Genomic DNA, 18,793 nt, shown 5'->3' with positions numbered 1-18,793 from the left:
AACTGTTGTGAAACTTAGAAGAGGTATCTAGGCACCCCGGGGTGTTGGTTTCGAGTAGGGTTGTTTTGTACTATTAAGATGGATTCCTTGATTTTTCGTTTGTTTATGTTGGATTCTTTGTCTAAATTGACTGATTTTAATAGATATACTATGGTTTTTGAGTTGCAATGGTGAAAAACATGGGACGGTTTTTTATTGTGTTCTGTCAATCTGGTTTCCAAACGAAAAATCAAGGAATTCATTTTAATTGAACAAAACAATGCTACTCTAAACCAACACCCTGGGGTGTCTAGATACTTCTTCTAAGTTTCACAACAGTTCCGGTCATGTGACTTCTTTGTTCAATACTGTATACATATATCCATGTCAGTGTAAATTACTTGTACCTGATGATGACAAAACCTTGTTGAAACGTTGTACATTTGCTGTTATGTGAAACTTATATTAAAGTTTTTCTTCATTACCCATTCAAGCTGTCTCCAGCCATTATTAGTATCAAAGTGGGTTCCTCGTCATTGAATTTGAATTATAATTAAGTTTGTTGTAAATAAGTCTGAAATGCCATCAACCTAAGAATTTATTTAACTGTTTGTGACAGGATGGTGACAGACAAGATTCATGAGGTTATAGAACTTTAACTTCATTTGTTGCAATTATTTAGAATGTAGCACTTATAAGTAGATTTTTAATATTATCATTTTTCCCAAAACAGTATTTTTCAAGGTAACACAATTCTAAAGCTTAAAATAAAAAGAATGAAACAAAGGCTCAATCGGATTTAAACTCAAGCACCACAAACCACAAATAATTTTTGACTAAATTGTATTCGAGGTTAAAACATTTATTATCTGTAGACAGTGAAATCCATTGACAGCAGCTTATGTATCTTACAGTAGATAAACTTGATGTATTTAATGTTATTTTTTCATTATGATTTAATATTTTCAATTGTGCAAATTGAAATACCTTGCAGGCATGCAGTTTTACTTAGCATTTGTTTCAGTACAAAGGTGCAGTTAAAATGCAAGTTAATGTATAATGTGAACTTATAGCCTACTAAAGACAGAGACACCTGTGCAGCATTGTTTAAAAGTCTTCCTGAACTGTACTAAACTTGTATCTGAAAGAAGTTTAATTAAAGGGTGACAGTCCTAACCCATTGTGCACAGGTAGGAGTCAAAGCATGCATGCTATGATCGTTTACAGTGTCATTCAACATGGTATTACGTATTTGATGACAGTGTTATCAACAATATATATTTTACCCTACATTGCTGATTTAGTAACAGTTCATGGTATAGGAGAGTAAATACCAAATACAATATACATGGATACTGAAAAAGACTAGATATGCATTTTGGAGGTTCTTGAGATTATAAAAATGCACTATACAAGGGACAAAAGTATTTTTAGTTTTTTACACTAACATCACCTTGAACTCCAACTTGTCAGAGTAAGTCCAGCTGACATCATCATTTCGCAAAAATATCTTGAGTACAAATATTTTTGTAACACACTTGATTTTTTTTTTGTACAACAGATCTGTACGTTTTACTTAAAGCCTGCCACATTCCATGTAGATACACGTAGTAATAAAATCAGAATTATAGTCAACATTCCTTCTCCTATACAGGTTGGGCCAATGGACCAACCCCATGCATAATCGGCTAATCTTAAGTGAAATTATTACAATTAAGTGCACTATTTTACTTTGATTGTTTTTTGTTTGATAAATCTAAAACTACCTTTCACTTTGTTTACATTGTGTTTAGTCTCTTCTCTGCTTCAAACTCACTCAGAATTAGAGAATTTCAGTTTAATTCTGTACTACATTTTCTTGGAACCTCAAGTTATTTACAATTACAACTGAATCTCATTGGGAAAATAGTATGTCTTGAAGTTGGAATTAACATACCACCAAAAAGTTGTTTGGAGCTGATTGAACAGCAATCTTACGCCCAACTTTTTAATGCAAATTGAAAACCGTATACAGTATACAGCAAGTAAAATCTACTGTGACTTTCAATGCAAGACTTCAGCTTACATTTTTGCAAATTTGTACAGAACTCATCCCATTAGTAGGTGATAAATCCAATTAGAAATCCAGAATTATTTTATATAATAATCTTGATAATTCTAGAAATCTTTTTTAAAAACAAACAAATATTGGAATTTATCTGATTTTGTTTTTCAATACATTTTGTTTCATTAAAAAAAACAAAAAACATTTTGCCCAATATAATTGCAAAGAGTAAACTAGTATATTAATTATATGCATAGTGAAATAAAAAAAATAGCAAGATTCATAAAAAATTCTAGAATAAAATCTTAAAAATCAGAATAAAGTAGCTATTTACAAATAATTGGATTGTGTATATAGTACTTGTTAACTTGAAAGTGAAATAGTTTGTTTTTGTTTATTTCATCTGATTTGTTTAAAAATTAAATAAATGCAACTGACAAAAAATTCCATTTAAATGGTCAAAATTATGACATAATAACTGTTTAATAAAATATATTTCTATGTAATGTATATAGCCAAGAAACTTCTTTTATTCAGGCTATTTGAAAAAATACCAAGACAAATATAATTTTTTCTAGGGAGTGAATTTCAACTTCAAAATATATCTTTCAGTATCATGATAATTAAAATGAGACCTTAATTTAATAAACATACTGAAATTAATTCCAAGGAACAGCCGTAAAAAATGAAAATGTAACAAAGATAAATGACATAAATATGAACACACAAACAGAGAAACTACTACAAACATAAAATCTCTACAGAGAGAAAGAAATTGTTAAGAGGTGTATGAATCAACAGAAACAGAAACAACACTGTTTAAGGACACAGACACAGTGAAAAAAGACAGACCTTGTGGTTTCAGATCTAAATAGGTGCGGTCAGAAGTAGAGGGGCCTATGAACTCCGTGTGGCCACCAGTATCAGTGCCATTAGGAAGGGAAACCACTATCAGAGAGAGGTTAATAGTTGGTGCACAGGAAGTTACAATGCTTTAAATGTACACTACACAACTTTTTAATAATGTTTTTGACAAGTGTTAATAGCTACGGTGCAATTTTTTAAACAGTAATAAGTTTTTCATGCATAACCACAAACTTTCCTATGTTAACCCTTTCGTTGCTGACTGTGTCTCAAGTAACTAATAAGACTGTATGTGGTACCATACAATGTACTGAAGATAAACTAGTTGAAGAAAAATAAAATCTACTATTACAAATAACATTACGTAGATGTTAATATAAATTAATTTCTTAGCTTTTAGAGAACTTACAAAGCAATTATTACAAGAAAATTTCCATTCTGAGTTGGGAATGCACCAAGAGAACACCCTATCTTTTTTTTACTGTGTGAATGGGAGTTGACCTAGTCATCAAATACACAAATTATAGATATATGTAAGAAAATACTACTACTGAGTATAACGAGAATTTAAGCTGAATTTTCTCAGTGAAGCTAACTAAAAAGTCAAGTCATCCTTAAATGTTAACAGCAAAGATCCAGGTCTTTCCCCTCAGCTAATTTGATTATTGGTTTGTTGTTTAGCACAAAGCTACACAATGGGTTATCTTTGCTGTGTCCACCGTGGGTATTGAAACCAGTTTTAATCATTGCAAGCCTTCAGTTAATTTGAACACAAAAAATTGTGTATACTGAGCCAAGCACTGAATTAAAAAAATACTCAAAAAGAAAATTAGTATCTTTAATACATAATCCAGATGTAGTATATATTAATTTTTGAAACATTCTGCAAGTTAGCTTTCTAATAAACAGGTATTTCAAATTTTCTTTATCTGTAGAGTTTTAAACACAGAAGCAGACTACAGTGACATAAAATTAAAATATAGACTGCAAGAGAGTATCTAAATAACAAAACATAGCTTTTAAGTATTATGTATAATGGACATAGAGGTCAATCTATCTTTAGGAAGTCAAGCAATGTTAGTAAAAGCCATTTTTCTGATTTATTTTATACTTAACTTGATTTTTTTAGATTTCTATGTATATTACTAGAAATAAAATGTGATTCTCTATTTTATTGTTTTTGGATTTTTAAATTCTACAAAAAAATCCAAAATTAGTGTCATCTTACCAAAAATAGTTTGTAGTCAGCCATTCACTACTTGAAAACGAAAGGGTTAAAGCCAAACCATTCAAATATTAGTTTTAACAAATAAATGCTGTACAATATATATATATTTCTATTTATGATTAGTGTATTCAAAGGTTCATGAGATGAGACAAAAAATTCTAAGAAAAAAAAATAAAAAAAATCGAACATGTATATATTATACAAGGAACCAAGCTAATACTTCAAATTTATTAGTCTGACTCTCTTTGGACTTAGTATCAGAGCCTCTTAAAAGACTTTACACAGTATAACACACTTTGAGCCTCTTTCTAAAGTTTGTATACTACATAAAACATATGCTTGTATGTGTATACATCTACATAAGATGAAGAGTTTTTTTTGCTTGAAATAAGGGAATATTATTTTATGTCACACATTTGCACAAATAGATCATCATGTTTTTATTAAAAACATGGGAAATGAATAATATATGTTTTTCACATGCTTCAAAAGGACTAATCCAAAATTGACTATTTTACATACAATTCATGATGCACAAGTTTAGGAAGATTTAATATGACTATCATCACAACCAATTGCTTTTCTACTAAATACTAGGTGGCCAATTCTTTTCGAGGTAAAAAATAAAGCATTTTTGAAACACTGCTAATCACAAGTGTTTTTTGTAATGTTTTTTCTTAATAATTTAATTGATTATTAAATCTGAAAAACAGAACATACTACTTCTAAGGATATAACATCATTTATGAAGTATTCCTATTTAATAAAAGTTATCATTTTCCTTACCTTAAAATGTATTTCAGATAGATACTCACCTCCCCACAGATCTGAGGGCTATTACTTAGTGTCACTATAAAAAAAGAATTTTTATGCATGCACAAATTTTGAATGATGCTCCCACCCATATATTTATTAATGTGTGCTGTTGCCAGTGTATGATGCAATCAGCATTAGACTATAACCCTTCGTCAACAGCAGGGTGACACATCCTCCATATACAGTGTTCCCATTGAGCACATTGTATATATATATATATATATAAAATGCTCATTCTAGATGAAGTAAAAAAGACATATCAGAAGTGGGAGGAAGAGTGGGTGGTTCTTTAAAGTAAGAATAATGTTAACTTCAGAAATGCTACTCACCTCCCCTCAAAACTGAGAGCTAGAATCCCACATTGAAAAAAATGGTTCAGAGATTGATGTATGTAAAGAAAATAGAAGATGAACTTCTTACTCAGAACATAGTAACAGAAAGGGAAATGTCTTGGAGTGCATCACTCACTGGGTGGATGGGGGAGGGGAATCTAGTGGGGCATCATTTGGTGGGAAACCACAATCATCTCATGCAGGGCATGCTCTATGCCTTAGAGGTGGTAGAGCAAAAGGTATTGTGAAGTAAAAAAAAAAACCTCCTCCATGGTGCTAAGATGTCACATAGGTGGGCAAAGTGTAGAGACTGCTCAACTGGCCTGTATATCTCAGAAAGTTGACAGATCATGTAAGTGTTGCATGGCTAGGGCAATAAATCAAACCATACAGTACATGACAAATACTTACTAGAATAGGCAGATGCAGGAATGAACATAAGACCGAACAAGCAGGCATAAACCCCCGGGAATGGTCTGGTTTCTGGGATGGATTATATTAAACTGCCAGGTAAACACCCAAGCCCTACTTCCGATTGAGGGGTGCATCCACTAAGCTGGATAACAGTGGGACTATACTGATCCAAAGAGTAATTCTCCATATCAACCTCCTCAGTAGCTTGGGACTGGGGAAGTAAGGATTCTCTCTCACTCTTATAGAATAAATTGGATGGAGAAAGTCATGAAGGATGGGGAAATCCCAAAGAGGTGCATGTACAGAACAGGAATCATCTTTTCTGTATAAGATCCCACAAGAAACTGCATAAAGGGTTATTGCAAATAAGGAGAGCAGGTGCTAGCCATATGTGAGGTCAGGATCACACCTAGTGCTGTCATTTTGTTTCTGTTAAATTCCTCTTCTGTTTGTGACTTATCACCTTTCACTTTAACTGGTTTGGATAAACAAGTAATTCAGCTAGTTTATTCTTATTAGGGGTGGTGGCACTTTTTTGTCTTTTCATATCACCTCCCATCAAGTTTGTCATCTCACAGCTTATCTTTTCTTTAGCCATCAACATTCCCTAGATGAGATCTTATGGGTGAGGATGTGAATGATCCCAACACCTTTGCTTCACATTACTTAAACCATATTGGTTTTCTCTACCTTTGGTCTTTGTTTCCCTCCAGTTTGCAATTTTACAATCTTCAGAGGGACTCTAAAAAGATGAGTTGTAGATTATTTCTTTTTATTGCAATTCCAACAACCAAATTATTACAATATATACTGGAAGCAATGGAAATCACCACATGACCAGTGTTGCTTCACAGGGAATACTTTTCTTTCCCAAAATCCACATCAGGTAGGGGATGAAAGGCAATTTGAAACCCATTAGTGCCCAATATTGAGATCCAATTTTCTGCAAGAATGCCTTAGTAGTAGTTGTATATATATATATATATATTTTACCTTAGAGATTGTACTTCAGGGAAAGAAAATACAGTGTCAACTATCTCTAAAGAGAGCAGTACAAGTGAAATAACAAAGAACTGCATGAACAGGAAAAGAATACTATCAGGATTGGAACATTCATACAGAGAATAAATGTAATGTAATAGAGAGTAATGGGAGAAAACATCCAATCATCTTCCTGGGCAGTCCAAGTTTTGAGGAGTAAGAAGCAGTCTGAAAATAGAATCAACCTGCTCCTATAATACAGAGTGCAGGAGGCATCCAAGGCAAAAATGTCAGAGTGAAGTCTTCCACAAATGAGACGGAGAAGAAAATATGTCTTTAAAGGTGAAAGATGGTATAAAGGTTTGAACAGGGAACACATAGGAGTCCTACAAACTAAACAGAGGCTCAAGTCCAGAAAAGGAAACAGGTTAGGAGGAGGAAGGTTGAGGAGAAAGTTCTGTAAGAACCAGAGAAAGAAAAGAAAGAAGGTCATTGACACACAATAAGGAGATTGACCCAATCCTGACCTAGAACACCCATAGCCATAGCTGCAGAGTCCTGGGCAGGGGACCACTGTTGTTACTTAAATCAATCAAAAATGGAGACACATTTTCAGGACCTCCACTTTCTGATTCTTGACTTTTTCCAGCCTTCTCCAGGTGCCAAAGATGCAAGGAATCTTAGGGAGTGGTGGTGAAAAGAGAAGATTGAGCGTGTGAAAACAGGGAAAGCTAACGAGAAAGCATCTGTGTGATCCAACAGTTTTCTGCAAAAGAAGTCCACAGTGCACAACTTGGGAGAGCAAAGCACCCAAGTTCAAAGCTCCAAGGACATGAATGGCTGTCAACTGAATGTGGTGGTCATGGGCCCAAAAGAGAAAGTCGAGAATCAGAAAGCAAAGGTCCTGAGAGTGAGTGTCTCCATGTTGATTGATTTAAGAAACAACATTGGAGTTTCCTGAATAGATCATAGCAGCATGACCAGACAGATGAGAGAAAAAAAAAAATTATGGCACACTCGTTAGCCAGCCAACATCATGAGGACATAGATATAAAGAGATTGCTCCTCTGGAGACTAGACCTCAGAAAGGATGCAGGTGTCCATAACTGTACCACATCCAAACAGAAGTAACTGTGTACAGTGTAAGTCCAGGTAAAGTGGGGAAAAGGGATGTTGATGGTCATGTGGGACTGACTGAGCCATTATGACAGTGAGAGGTTAATAGATGGAGGGAGAGATACAAAAATATACAGTGGATCTCAGGAAACACTTCAGTGATAGGCCAGAGTCCACTGGAGAAGACACACATGGGCATGTCCAAGAGGAGGAAATACTGGACTCATGAGAAGTTTGAGTCCCCCCAAAAAGAAACAAGTTCTTGTGCAGGAACAGAAAAAAACACAAGAACTTTATAACCAAAAAGTCCACGTTTTGAAGATATAAAGAAGACAACTAAGCCCATCCTGCAAATAAGTTGAAAAAAAAAACATTTCAAAGTGAATCAGGTACTGGGTGGGGGGCCAAGACAGAGTTATAAAGCTTGACCAGTCAAACCACACAAAATGACTCCTGAAGAAGAATGGAATTTCAAGTCAAGGATGCATATTTGAATGGTGCAAGAAGGAGCCAGTGTCCATACAGTAGTTGAAATGCAGGACCAATGAATGTATCCTCGATGTGAATGCTCTTAGGACCCATTTGAAAATCAGAAAGGAAGGGCGTGGAACTGAAAGATCCTACTGTTGTGGATGAACCATTTGAAGGGTAGGTGGTTGGACAGATCAGAATGTGAAGAAATGTGTCTGAACACATTCACTTTGGTTAACCACAGTCTAAAAGAGAGCACCCAACTCAGATTGAGAAAATCATTCATTTTGAACTGCAGGATGACAAGAAATTGGTTTAAGGATGATATATCTACAATAAGTCACCAATTTCCTGTCTTCATGTGAATGATACAAAGACAGAAGTAAAATCCAAGAGTAGCATTGAGGGAAAGTTCATGAGAAAGCATCTGTGTGATCTAAAAGTTTTCTGCAAAGGGAATCCATGGTGCATAAAGTGGGAGAGCTGAGCTACCATGGAATTGTAGTCAAGAAGTGGCATCAGAAAGAAGTCACCATTGTGATGGATCTCTCTCTGAGAGGGAGAATGTTGAAAAGTTGTGAAAGGACAAGGAGCAGTTGAGGGACAACTCAATTTTCCAATGTATAAGGAACGCCTCCAAAACTTCATTACAGAAAATAAAAAGGTGCCATACAGAGGTTAATGAGATAAGACTGAGGGAGGTGAACTCCAGAAAGTAAGGCATCCAGACCAAGCAAATCCTAGAAACAAATAAAACATGTTAACTAGACAGGTGCAATTGTCCCCAATGAAGCTGTTGGAGTTGCAATATAGAGCCTCCAAATGAAGGTGAAATACAGAAATAATGTAGAAAAGATGAATAAAAGCAAGATGAAGACAAGCAAATTGAGGCTGAGAGGGAGAGAGAGAGACAAAGATGAAGATTCTAAGTTGGAAAACGAGACTAAAGGGACTGAAGAAGAAGCAGGGATATGGTATGAAACTGGGATAAACAGGTATCAGCATGAACCCAAATATAAGGTGGAGGGGGAAGAAAAGATAGTCAGGAGGAGGAGGCTCATACAGCAAGGTAGCCCAAGATACAGTTAAAACTAATAGAGAAAAAGAATGTCATATATCTGTGTAATAAAATCAGTACAGGATGAAGGTGAAGTTATCTGTTCCTTGTTGTGGATGGAAGAACTAGAAACAAAAACAAATGGTAAGAACAGCTAAACAAAAAACAAAGATGACTCAGCTGAGCAACAGAGGCAGGACATTAGGAATCCTGGATCCAAGATTTGAATGGAACTAACCATCAGGTGCATGGCAGCAGTAACATTATTGACCACCAGAATGCTTCCAGTGGCCATTGAAACAGTAACTGATGACTCCTGTTTTGGAGTGTCAGGATGATCCAAGAAACCTCTTTTTTTTAAATAGTAAATCTGGCATGTCCATGGTATGTAGGCCTATGTCACTGATGTAATGATGAATATTTAGGTTAATTATCAAAACCTGAACAATGGGTGAATAACAATGGGAAATATTCCTGTCAAAGACACCATATTAGAAACTCTGGAATATATGTCCTAAATCTTTTAATTTCATTAAGAGAATAATCAAACCAATCTGAAAAAAGATGATAATTTGTATCTCAGAAATCCTAACTGAAATTAGTAAAATATTGTTTTTTCTGAAATCAAGAAAATAAAGATAAGAAAGAGAACACCTTAAATGTTAACTAAAAGTTTAAAATAATGCATATGGAAACTACATAATTTGTAATACAAAAAAAGATACTGAATCACTAGGAGTTCTAAGGAAATAATAAACTTTTGGTATACACAATGTGCTCAAGAAAAGTACTAGGCATGGAGGGTGTGTCACCCTCCTTTTGGTGGAGGGCTATGGTCTAATGCCAAATGCATGACAGACTGACAAAGTACACATTAAACAGGTAGGAGCTTTATTCAAGGCTTGGCACATGTGCATAAACATTTTTGGCAGTGGTGCATGGTAGTAGCTCTCACTTCTGTGGAGAGCTGAATAATGTTTTTGAAACAAATATCACATATAAAACTACAATTTCAGTATTACTTTGTCTTAAACTCCAAAGTTAAATTATCTCCCATCTTAGGATTTGATGAATACCACTTGAAAATAGCTGTCACACAATTGTATTTAGCAAACTAAATCAAAAAGGTTTTAACAACAAAATCAATACTTGAGTTACATATTTAAGGAAATAATTTCACTGGTTTCAAACATAGTAAAACAAAGAAATGAAGTACGTTGAATGTTTTAATTTGTTAAGATGACCAAGATTCTACATCTCTATCATCATCTACATTACTTGTATGTAATACAACCTGTATTGCAGCACTATATGAAATAAGCTACATACATTTTATCAGTTCTGATTTCTCATAAAATACACACACAATTCTGGCAAAGAAAATGAAAGGTCACATAGTCTTTATTTTGCCACAAGTTCCACAGAATTGAGGTTATGAGCTTACACTCTGATAGTATAAAGTCTTAAAGTAGCACTGACCCTTAAAACTGGGCAAATTTACATGCTGAGGAAACACTGTTAAACACTTTTATAACCTTCAAGTTGAACACAAAATGAAAGTATGATGTTGCAATCTCTGAAAGTACACTTTCAGTTATATATGTCATATACATAATTAATATGGCAGGATAAATAAATACATAACATTAACTGTTTTAACACCATAACTGTACTTAGGAATGATAAAAACATGTGAAAATTGATACATTTGCTCTTTGTGAACATCTCCATAGTCTGAATAAAAAAACTTTGCAAATTTTCTGCGACACTAATGAGCTATGGGTAATTAATTTTAATTAATGTCTTTGTAAGTGGTAAGTTGACTCACAACAAGATCTGTGATAAGTTAGCAAGATAACGTCACTATTAAAGCCAATATCAGCATGAAATTAAGCACACTTGATATTACACTCTTCCATGGCTTGACTTTTTTTAAATTCAAAAATCTTTACCACTTGTTTAACAGCATTTCCTCTACATGTAAATTTGCCCAGTTTTAAAGGTCAGTGCTACCTAAAGTCCACCACACTTATAATTTAGGTTGATAAAATACTAATGGCATGTAAAATCAAAACATAATAGCCAGAACATAAGTTACTTCTGTAACTTTATAAAAATACCAATAGTTCTTATTTTATCTGACATCTTAATTTACCCAATTATTTCTTAGCATTAGATAATTACTTACTTGGTAATCACAGAAAACTTTCAGAATAATGAAATGAACCAGTTTTTATCCATACTCAAATCATTATAACGAAGTTATGCAAATAATAACTTTACACTATCTGAAAGAATAGTGGTTGGTTTCAAATTATTTTCAACATAAAATTATGAAATTCTTATTTCGCATTTTTTTAACATCAAGTACAGAATAAACAATAAATTGATCATACTGTTTTGCTTGTTCAACTTTAAGTCTATTAGCTAATAGACTTTCCTTTATTTACACTTCTTACTCACTGAATAACTTAAGCTGTCTTCTATTTGTAGGTTCATTACATTCAAATAGCATGTTTATTAATGCTTGAAAATGATGTGGATCTTAAGTTTGCTTGTTCTTACATGCGAAACATTAACCACATATTAGTGGAACCTATATCACCTAAAAACATCTAGGACATTTATATACTCATATACCACATTAGAAATTTTAAAGGTAGGTATATAATTATTATATCTGAAAAGATACTGTAATCTGCATATAAGCTTACAAATACATCTCACTTCCATTTTTTGTTTTCCGATTTACCATCTTTATTATAGGTGTAAGAATGGAAGTTAGTGGTTATGTTACTACATATTCAATGGTGAATTTAATAATGGGATGTCTATGTCTACTGTTAAAATAAGTTTAAAAAACTCTCAACATGTTCAGTTTCTCTGAAGATAATAAAGTATCTCCATAGTTTCTATAAAATAATGGTTTAAACTGAGAAGAACATCTTCAATCCAAAAGTTGTCATGGTGACACAGGAAGAAATCAGTGAGGAATGGAGCTAATCTAGATCCGATAACACCACTATTGGTCATAAATATTATTGTCAAAAATAAACGGAGAGAAAAAAAAGATTCTTTGGTGAAAAAACTCACGAGTTTCTGAAACACATGCTTTGGAAATCATCTGGTTTCATTTTGATATCAAAATTCAGTACATAAATTTATGGTCTCATCCAACTGTATGTTGTTACAAAGGGACTCTATATCAAAACTAATACAATTTACTCCATCATTAAAATAATTTTCTTTTTTTTATTTCTTGAGAAAACTCAAAACTGGTTTTGATAATATATTCATTTCTAATCAGTAATTGTAAAACATAACTGTAAACCATGCTATTTTATGACTGTATGTGCCTATGCTAGACACTATCAGTTTAACAGGACATCTATCTTTATTTATGAACTATAGGATCTCCATACAAGATGCCAGAATGGTAACCACTTGGTTCTATTTTTATAATATTCATTATCAGTCAATAAATTATCCTTTTTTAAATTTTGAAATAAAATAAAATATTTCTAATTTACCTCTTTTAGTTTTAATTGTATCTTTATCTAGTTTCACAAATTTAGGATTATCATTTAAGATTTCTTTAATTTTATTAACATAATCAGTTTCATTTAAAATAATGACACTATTTTTCTGATTGGGTTTTATAATGATTATATCTTCATTAGTACTTAACCTTTTTATGGCTTCAAATTCCTCCTTAAAAGATGTTAAAGCAATGTCACTTATTTGAGTTGAAAGATTTAATGCTTTCCTGCAAGATAGTTTGCTCACACAATTGCTACAGTAATTGTTTAAAATTCAACCAATAATCCTAATATTTAAGCTCTTTGGTGGAACAGTAAATTCAGTTAAAATGAAGTTGAACAAGCAAAACAGCATGGTTCATTTATTGTTGAATCTTGAGTGTCATCTATGTATTAAATTACAGATTAAATACAAAGAATAAAATAATAAAGCAATAAAAACAAGATATGTAGTGGTTAAAATATTTAATGCCCTTAAAGATCTTACAGAAGGATATTTTTAATTAACAATTTACTGGAATTAACTTTTTCTTTATTACAAATGAAAGAGACAAGAAGTTGCACCTACCTACAACCTTGCACCTACTACATGTGGGGCTCAAACCCACCCCATCTGGGTAATACCTATGAAGAAAATCTGCAGCAGGAGAGTTGTGGAGCAAGGCTGGGTGGGTTAAAGAGGCTAACCAGTCTAGGGTAAACACCTGATTAATTCTCTGGAGACAAACATGCACAAACATATTAACTACCACAAAGGCACAGCTAAATTTAATAATGAAATATATATAACACTAAGATAGGACAACACTGTACGTAATTAAATATTACAAGACATAAATTCACTACTATGAATAATATGTATTCTACAGACAAAAATTTACACAACAAATTTAATATTCTATACAAACATCTTTATTAAAATATAGTATGATCCACATGCATTACACAAAATTAATACTCACACTTCACAGAAATTTATTTATACACTGCCATAACTGTTCTTATACTTTTACTCCAATCATACATTCATAATGCAATGTAAATGAGTAAATAATCAAAATAGCACTTCCAATAATGAATATATTTATATGCCAAGTTTGCTTAAGTATTATTATTTAAGAAAAAGGAAGATATCACCTTAAATTTAAGTAATTATACATGTATGTAGAAAGACAACTTTGGGATCAAACATAACTTGTATGTGTATACTTTATAGTTCTCTGTGTGCATGTATTATAGGAATAAATTCTGAGTATATAATTACATCACAAAATATTTAATTTTGTATATTTATTTTATTAACCTTCCCTTGAAAAACTTAAGCACATAAAAATAAATCTATAAACATATTAAACTTTACTTTTATATTTGTTTAACTTGTAATGGCTGCACAGAGACACCTGTGAGTCATGACAACAATCAATGAACCTGAGTAAATATATAAAGCATGTGCATTTAAGCACAAGAATAAGCATACATGTACCTGAAAGGCATAACATGAATTTTACATGGTCTTGCTCTCAAATGTTTCATTCTGTTTAATGCATTGATACAAACTTTTCAATTTGAAAACTTTGGAGTAACAAATTGTATAATAATTTTAGCTTTCAATAACATTACACCAGAAAATATCACTAACAACAAGTGTACCAAACTGAGGAAAAATACATTGTAATCTTTTTATGTAGAAACATAAAGAAAACATATATAATTAGCAATACTCATTACCTGGTGGATTTTTAGTTTTGCTCTAAGTTTGTAGCTTGCTCTGATCGAAAGTTAATGCTAATTATAAGTAGCTTTCACCTATGAGGGAAAGCAAGTGAAAGAAAAAGGAAAACAGGTACATGTATGATAAAATTAATGATGGGAGAATACAATTTACATAATAAGGTAGAGAGTGTAACACATTAGTACTTGCCTGATCTTCCTCCACCAAACAGGCTTTGTCATCCTTCTAGAGAAAAACCAAAGATGAATAAAAGTTTAGTATATTACCTCAAAAACTGGTACATGTTTATGCAGTATTGATATGGAAACCAGTAGTTTTGATTTCTTGTTATCCCAAGTCAAAGTTATCATTATATTTTTTCAAATAAACCAAAAAACTTGAAAAAATAAAATTTGTATAATTAAAAATTTATTTGAGCAAAACAATTTTAAGTTGCAAAAATGTGAAATATAGTGAAGAGCTTATGAAAAAAAATGCATGTACTTGTGATCTTTTTTTTTTAAATCAGTATAGAGCATAAAGAAAATAATGCTGCAAGGAAAGGAAATTAGCTTTTACAAGGATCTTTAAGATCATGTTACATTTTAATAAATGTTTTACGTACAAAAGTGATTCAGAGGCTTATCTTATTTCTCTGAAAATATCTGACAGCTATTTTACATTTGCACCAATAAAAGTAAACAAAAATGTTAATAATAATTTTCACATTTAAGTTTTGGGTTAATTAAAAGTTGTGCCACAATATATGTGAAAATTTATCCTTCTATATACACAAATCATATGCATAACAAATTACTCATTTGAATGACATGATACTAACATCAGATCAGATTGAGTCAACTAATGCAACTTTTTTTTTGTTATGACTTCTTCATGGATGATATATTATTTATTGGTTAAAAGAAGCCCCCAAATTGAAGTTATATACTGTAGAAATTTATCTTGTGTTTAGTCTTCTAATACAGAAAATTTATTAATCATATATACATCTATGCATTAAATATTTTACCAACTACTCAGAAAATTAACTTACCGAACTTTATTTGTTTGCAAATACACAACAAATAAGAGATGTACTTATAATGAAAAATTAATTAAGCAGATACACTAAAATACAAGCAGAGGAGCTCTTATACGAATTAAATACAAATCTAATGTTCACTAGATTCTTGTAATGTAACATATCTCTCTGCTTATGGTATAATTGTGAGTGAAACTGATTGTGCTTGTAGTAGATACTACTTATCACTTAAACCTAAATTAACTATAATACCATATAGATGTATAAACCAAATGTAGGAACCATGAAAGTTTAAAATTAATTTCTGAAAATTAAGAGCTGTTATCTAAAGACTAATTTCAACTTCTTACCTTCTGGCCTGCAAACTTGCATTGAAAATTATTTATCATGTTAGAAGTCAGCTCCACATCTCTTGGTAGTTGGCGCCACTTTCCACATTCAGGTAAGGTACACTGCACCCAATAAGGAAGCATCTGATCAACCATGAAGAATTTAAGTGTTGCTTCTGTTCTTCCATTAGCAGACCACTTCTTTTTCCAATTTGTGAAGCGATTATATCCATCTTTATGACTGAAAGAAAACAAATATACAGCTCCAATGGAACATGTACATGTACTCTGTACAGTATTTTATTGCTTTTCAACACTAAACAGCAATAATTTTCAATTATCTTTTTTTCATACAATTTTACAAACCAGACACAGTTCTTTAGAATATCTTTATGAACTCATTTGTGTGGAATTATTATTATATTCTCACATATTTACAGAAGAGTAATTTTTAAACTTTTCTATTTAATTTTATTTATTTCTAAAAATTAGGCACTTTGTTTTATGAAAAAAAAAAAACTTGAGAAAAGGGAATCTTCAGCATTCTTACCTGCGATAAAAAAATTCAAAGCATTCATTACAGTAGTGTTCCCCAGGTGACAAGTGATACCATCGAGAAGTATACCCACTGCCAGCACAACTAGAGTACACAGAAACTAAAGTTATTTATTAAAACTTAAAAAAGTAGTCCATTCAAAAATAAATATAGAATGATAAGAATAAAATAAAAATATGGCAGATATGCTTCAATAGAAATAAGTGCTGAGTTTAAGTAGAATTTTATCTAGGCCACTTGCATATTAAAGATGGGTTATGTGTGGTCAAATTTTTAAACATTCAAAACAATTTAATATACCGATTCCATGTATCACAATACCTTTAATTTGTTGTATATCTATGAATATAATATCAGTTGATATGTAAAAGTCAACATAGTTATTGACATTGTCAAAAAAATCAAGAAGTGGCCACAAAAATGCTTTGTTGATATCAAGCTTTTGTATGTAGTTGAGTGCTTAGCAGTAGTAAAATAAGATTTGATAAACCTTGGATCTTTTTATAAAAATTTTGATTAAGAAGGTTATGATAAATTTGTACAAGACAATGATTGCACCTTTGCTCCCCTTACTAATAATCTGGAAAGAGTGTCAATATGTTACCTTACTACATGCAGAATGATAACCAGTTTCAATAATTTCAGTCACAAAGGGCTAGAAGTGATTTGTTTCAGATGTATAAAATTGTTGGAGCTTTGAAAATCTTCCAATGATTGGTGTTTGAGCAGTGCTATGAAAAGTTTCGATATGCAAACTTAATTATAAGGGCTAATAAGTTAGAGCATTTGAAGCCTAGATCCATACTTTGTTTTTGACAAACTTATTGTTCAGTTAGACTTGGAAAGGTTTGTCAAATAATGATGTGTGTGTATGTGTGGTGTTGACAGAAAACATTTCTAATATTGTAGGATATATATATACTTGGCTGTAAAAGATCGTACATATAGTACTGCTATTTTGGTAAGTAGACGGACTGTCAGAATTGATTGGCTGAATGGCTTTCTGTCAACTCATATTGTATTTTATGTTTTTATGCATTTATTTATTTATATTTTTTTACACACTCCAATTAGAAGAATGTAAAATACTTAAAATTATATTGTATAATCTACTTTTACATACACCTGAAATTATTGTTACAGATTTTTCAATGCTGTTAACTTATCATGACACTATTTCAAAAAAATAAAATAACTTAAACTATATTCCAGTTTACAGATGTATTGAAATTTAGTGAGCTTCCACAAAAGATTTGATAAATGACATCTATAAACAAGACTGGTTATCAGAAACTAATGAAATTTTAGTTGAATATTTTAAATATATTCTAACACCATCTATATTCATATACAATATATATATATAATACACATACACACCTGTATTTGTCATTTTTACAATTTTGTATCCTACAAGCAGGTGGAACATACTGAAATGTTTGTATTGTAGGTTACCGTTTTCAAATGGTTTCATTTTTATTATTTTTAAGTGTCCCCAAAAGTATCTATTAGAATATCAGAATGTTCATTTTTTTTATATGAAAATTTCATCAGCGAGTTCTTTTAAATTATATGGTGAAAATAATTCATTGTCCTGCCCATGTAACAATCAATTACAAATTAGTTTTAATTCCACCTTACCATTTCTTTAAAACCTTGTACAAGTAATAATAAACATTTTGTAAATGTAAAATGATGTAGGGATAGCAGTGCCAAAAAGAATGCAAAGAAGAATATAGGGATGATACAGCTATAAGTAAGGTTTGTGAGTTTGAGTCTCAAGTCCCAGCATTCTTTTACTTTGAGCCTGTTTTTCTGTTTGCTTAGAAGACCATTCACATGGCTAAATCCAGTTTTGACCAGGTACAAACTTGGGAAGGCGTAGGGTGGTTAGTTGTGTAGGCCAACCTTATCCTAGGGTTCATTTTTGCCTCCCTATCGACCCCTAGATCTTTATTTACTCTCTGTACAGTCTTATTGACCCCAGGGGGTCGATAACAACCACTATGGAAAACCCTGTGATAAGTAAACTGCATATCAACAGTCAAGAATATATAACTTCCAACTGCAGTAATATTAGAGTCAAGTATGCATTTTATAGTGTAACATTAAATTTCAATGTTAAAAGCCATGTAGGAATGTATATATGCACATATTCTTATTTGCATTATTTTTAGCACTGCCATCACTACATCACATTACATTTACAAAATGTTTTTAATTAATTGTTTTGTGATGTTTATTCCCCCGACTAAAAGTTCATGTATTCTATGAATGTGTGAAATAAAATTTAATATTATGTGTATTGAATTTT

At 31.9% G+C, this 18,793-nt stretch overlaps 1 protein-coding gene across 1 annotated transcript in view; it reads right to left on the bottom strand.

Annotated features, from left to right (window-relative positions):
* The window catches only part of LOC106468389 (lysine-specific histone demethylase 1B-like), a 57,426-nt gene that overhangs the window by 20,471 nt on the left and 18,162 nt on the right, over positions 1-18,793 (bottom strand). Inside the window, exons 3-7 of the mRNA XM_022396729.1 lie at positions 16,474-16,563; positions 15,945-16,164; positions 14,763-14,798; positions 13,410-13,557; positions 2,876-2,971 (exon numbers count right to left, since the gene is read on the bottom strand). Of these exons, the coding sequence (XP_022252437.1) occupies positions 2,876-2,971; positions 13,410-13,557; positions 14,763-14,798; positions 15,945-16,164; positions 16,474-16,563 (590 nt within the window). The remainder of the gene's footprint in view (positions 1-2,875; positions 2,972-13,409; positions 13,558-14,762; positions 14,799-15,944; positions 16,165-16,473; positions 16,564-18,793) is intronic.

This window comes from Limulus polyphemus, unplaced genomic scaffold, assembly GCF_000517525.1.
Source record: "Limulus polyphemus unplaced genomic scaffold, Limulus_polyphemus-2.1.2 Scaffold2990, whole genome shotgun sequence".
Lineage (NCBI taxonomy): Eukaryota > Metazoa > Arthropoda > Merostomata > Xiphosura > Limulidae > Limulus > Limulus polyphemus.
The sequence above is the reverse complement of the archived record's forward strand: the minus strand, read 5'-3'. Positions and strand labels throughout refer to the sequence as shown.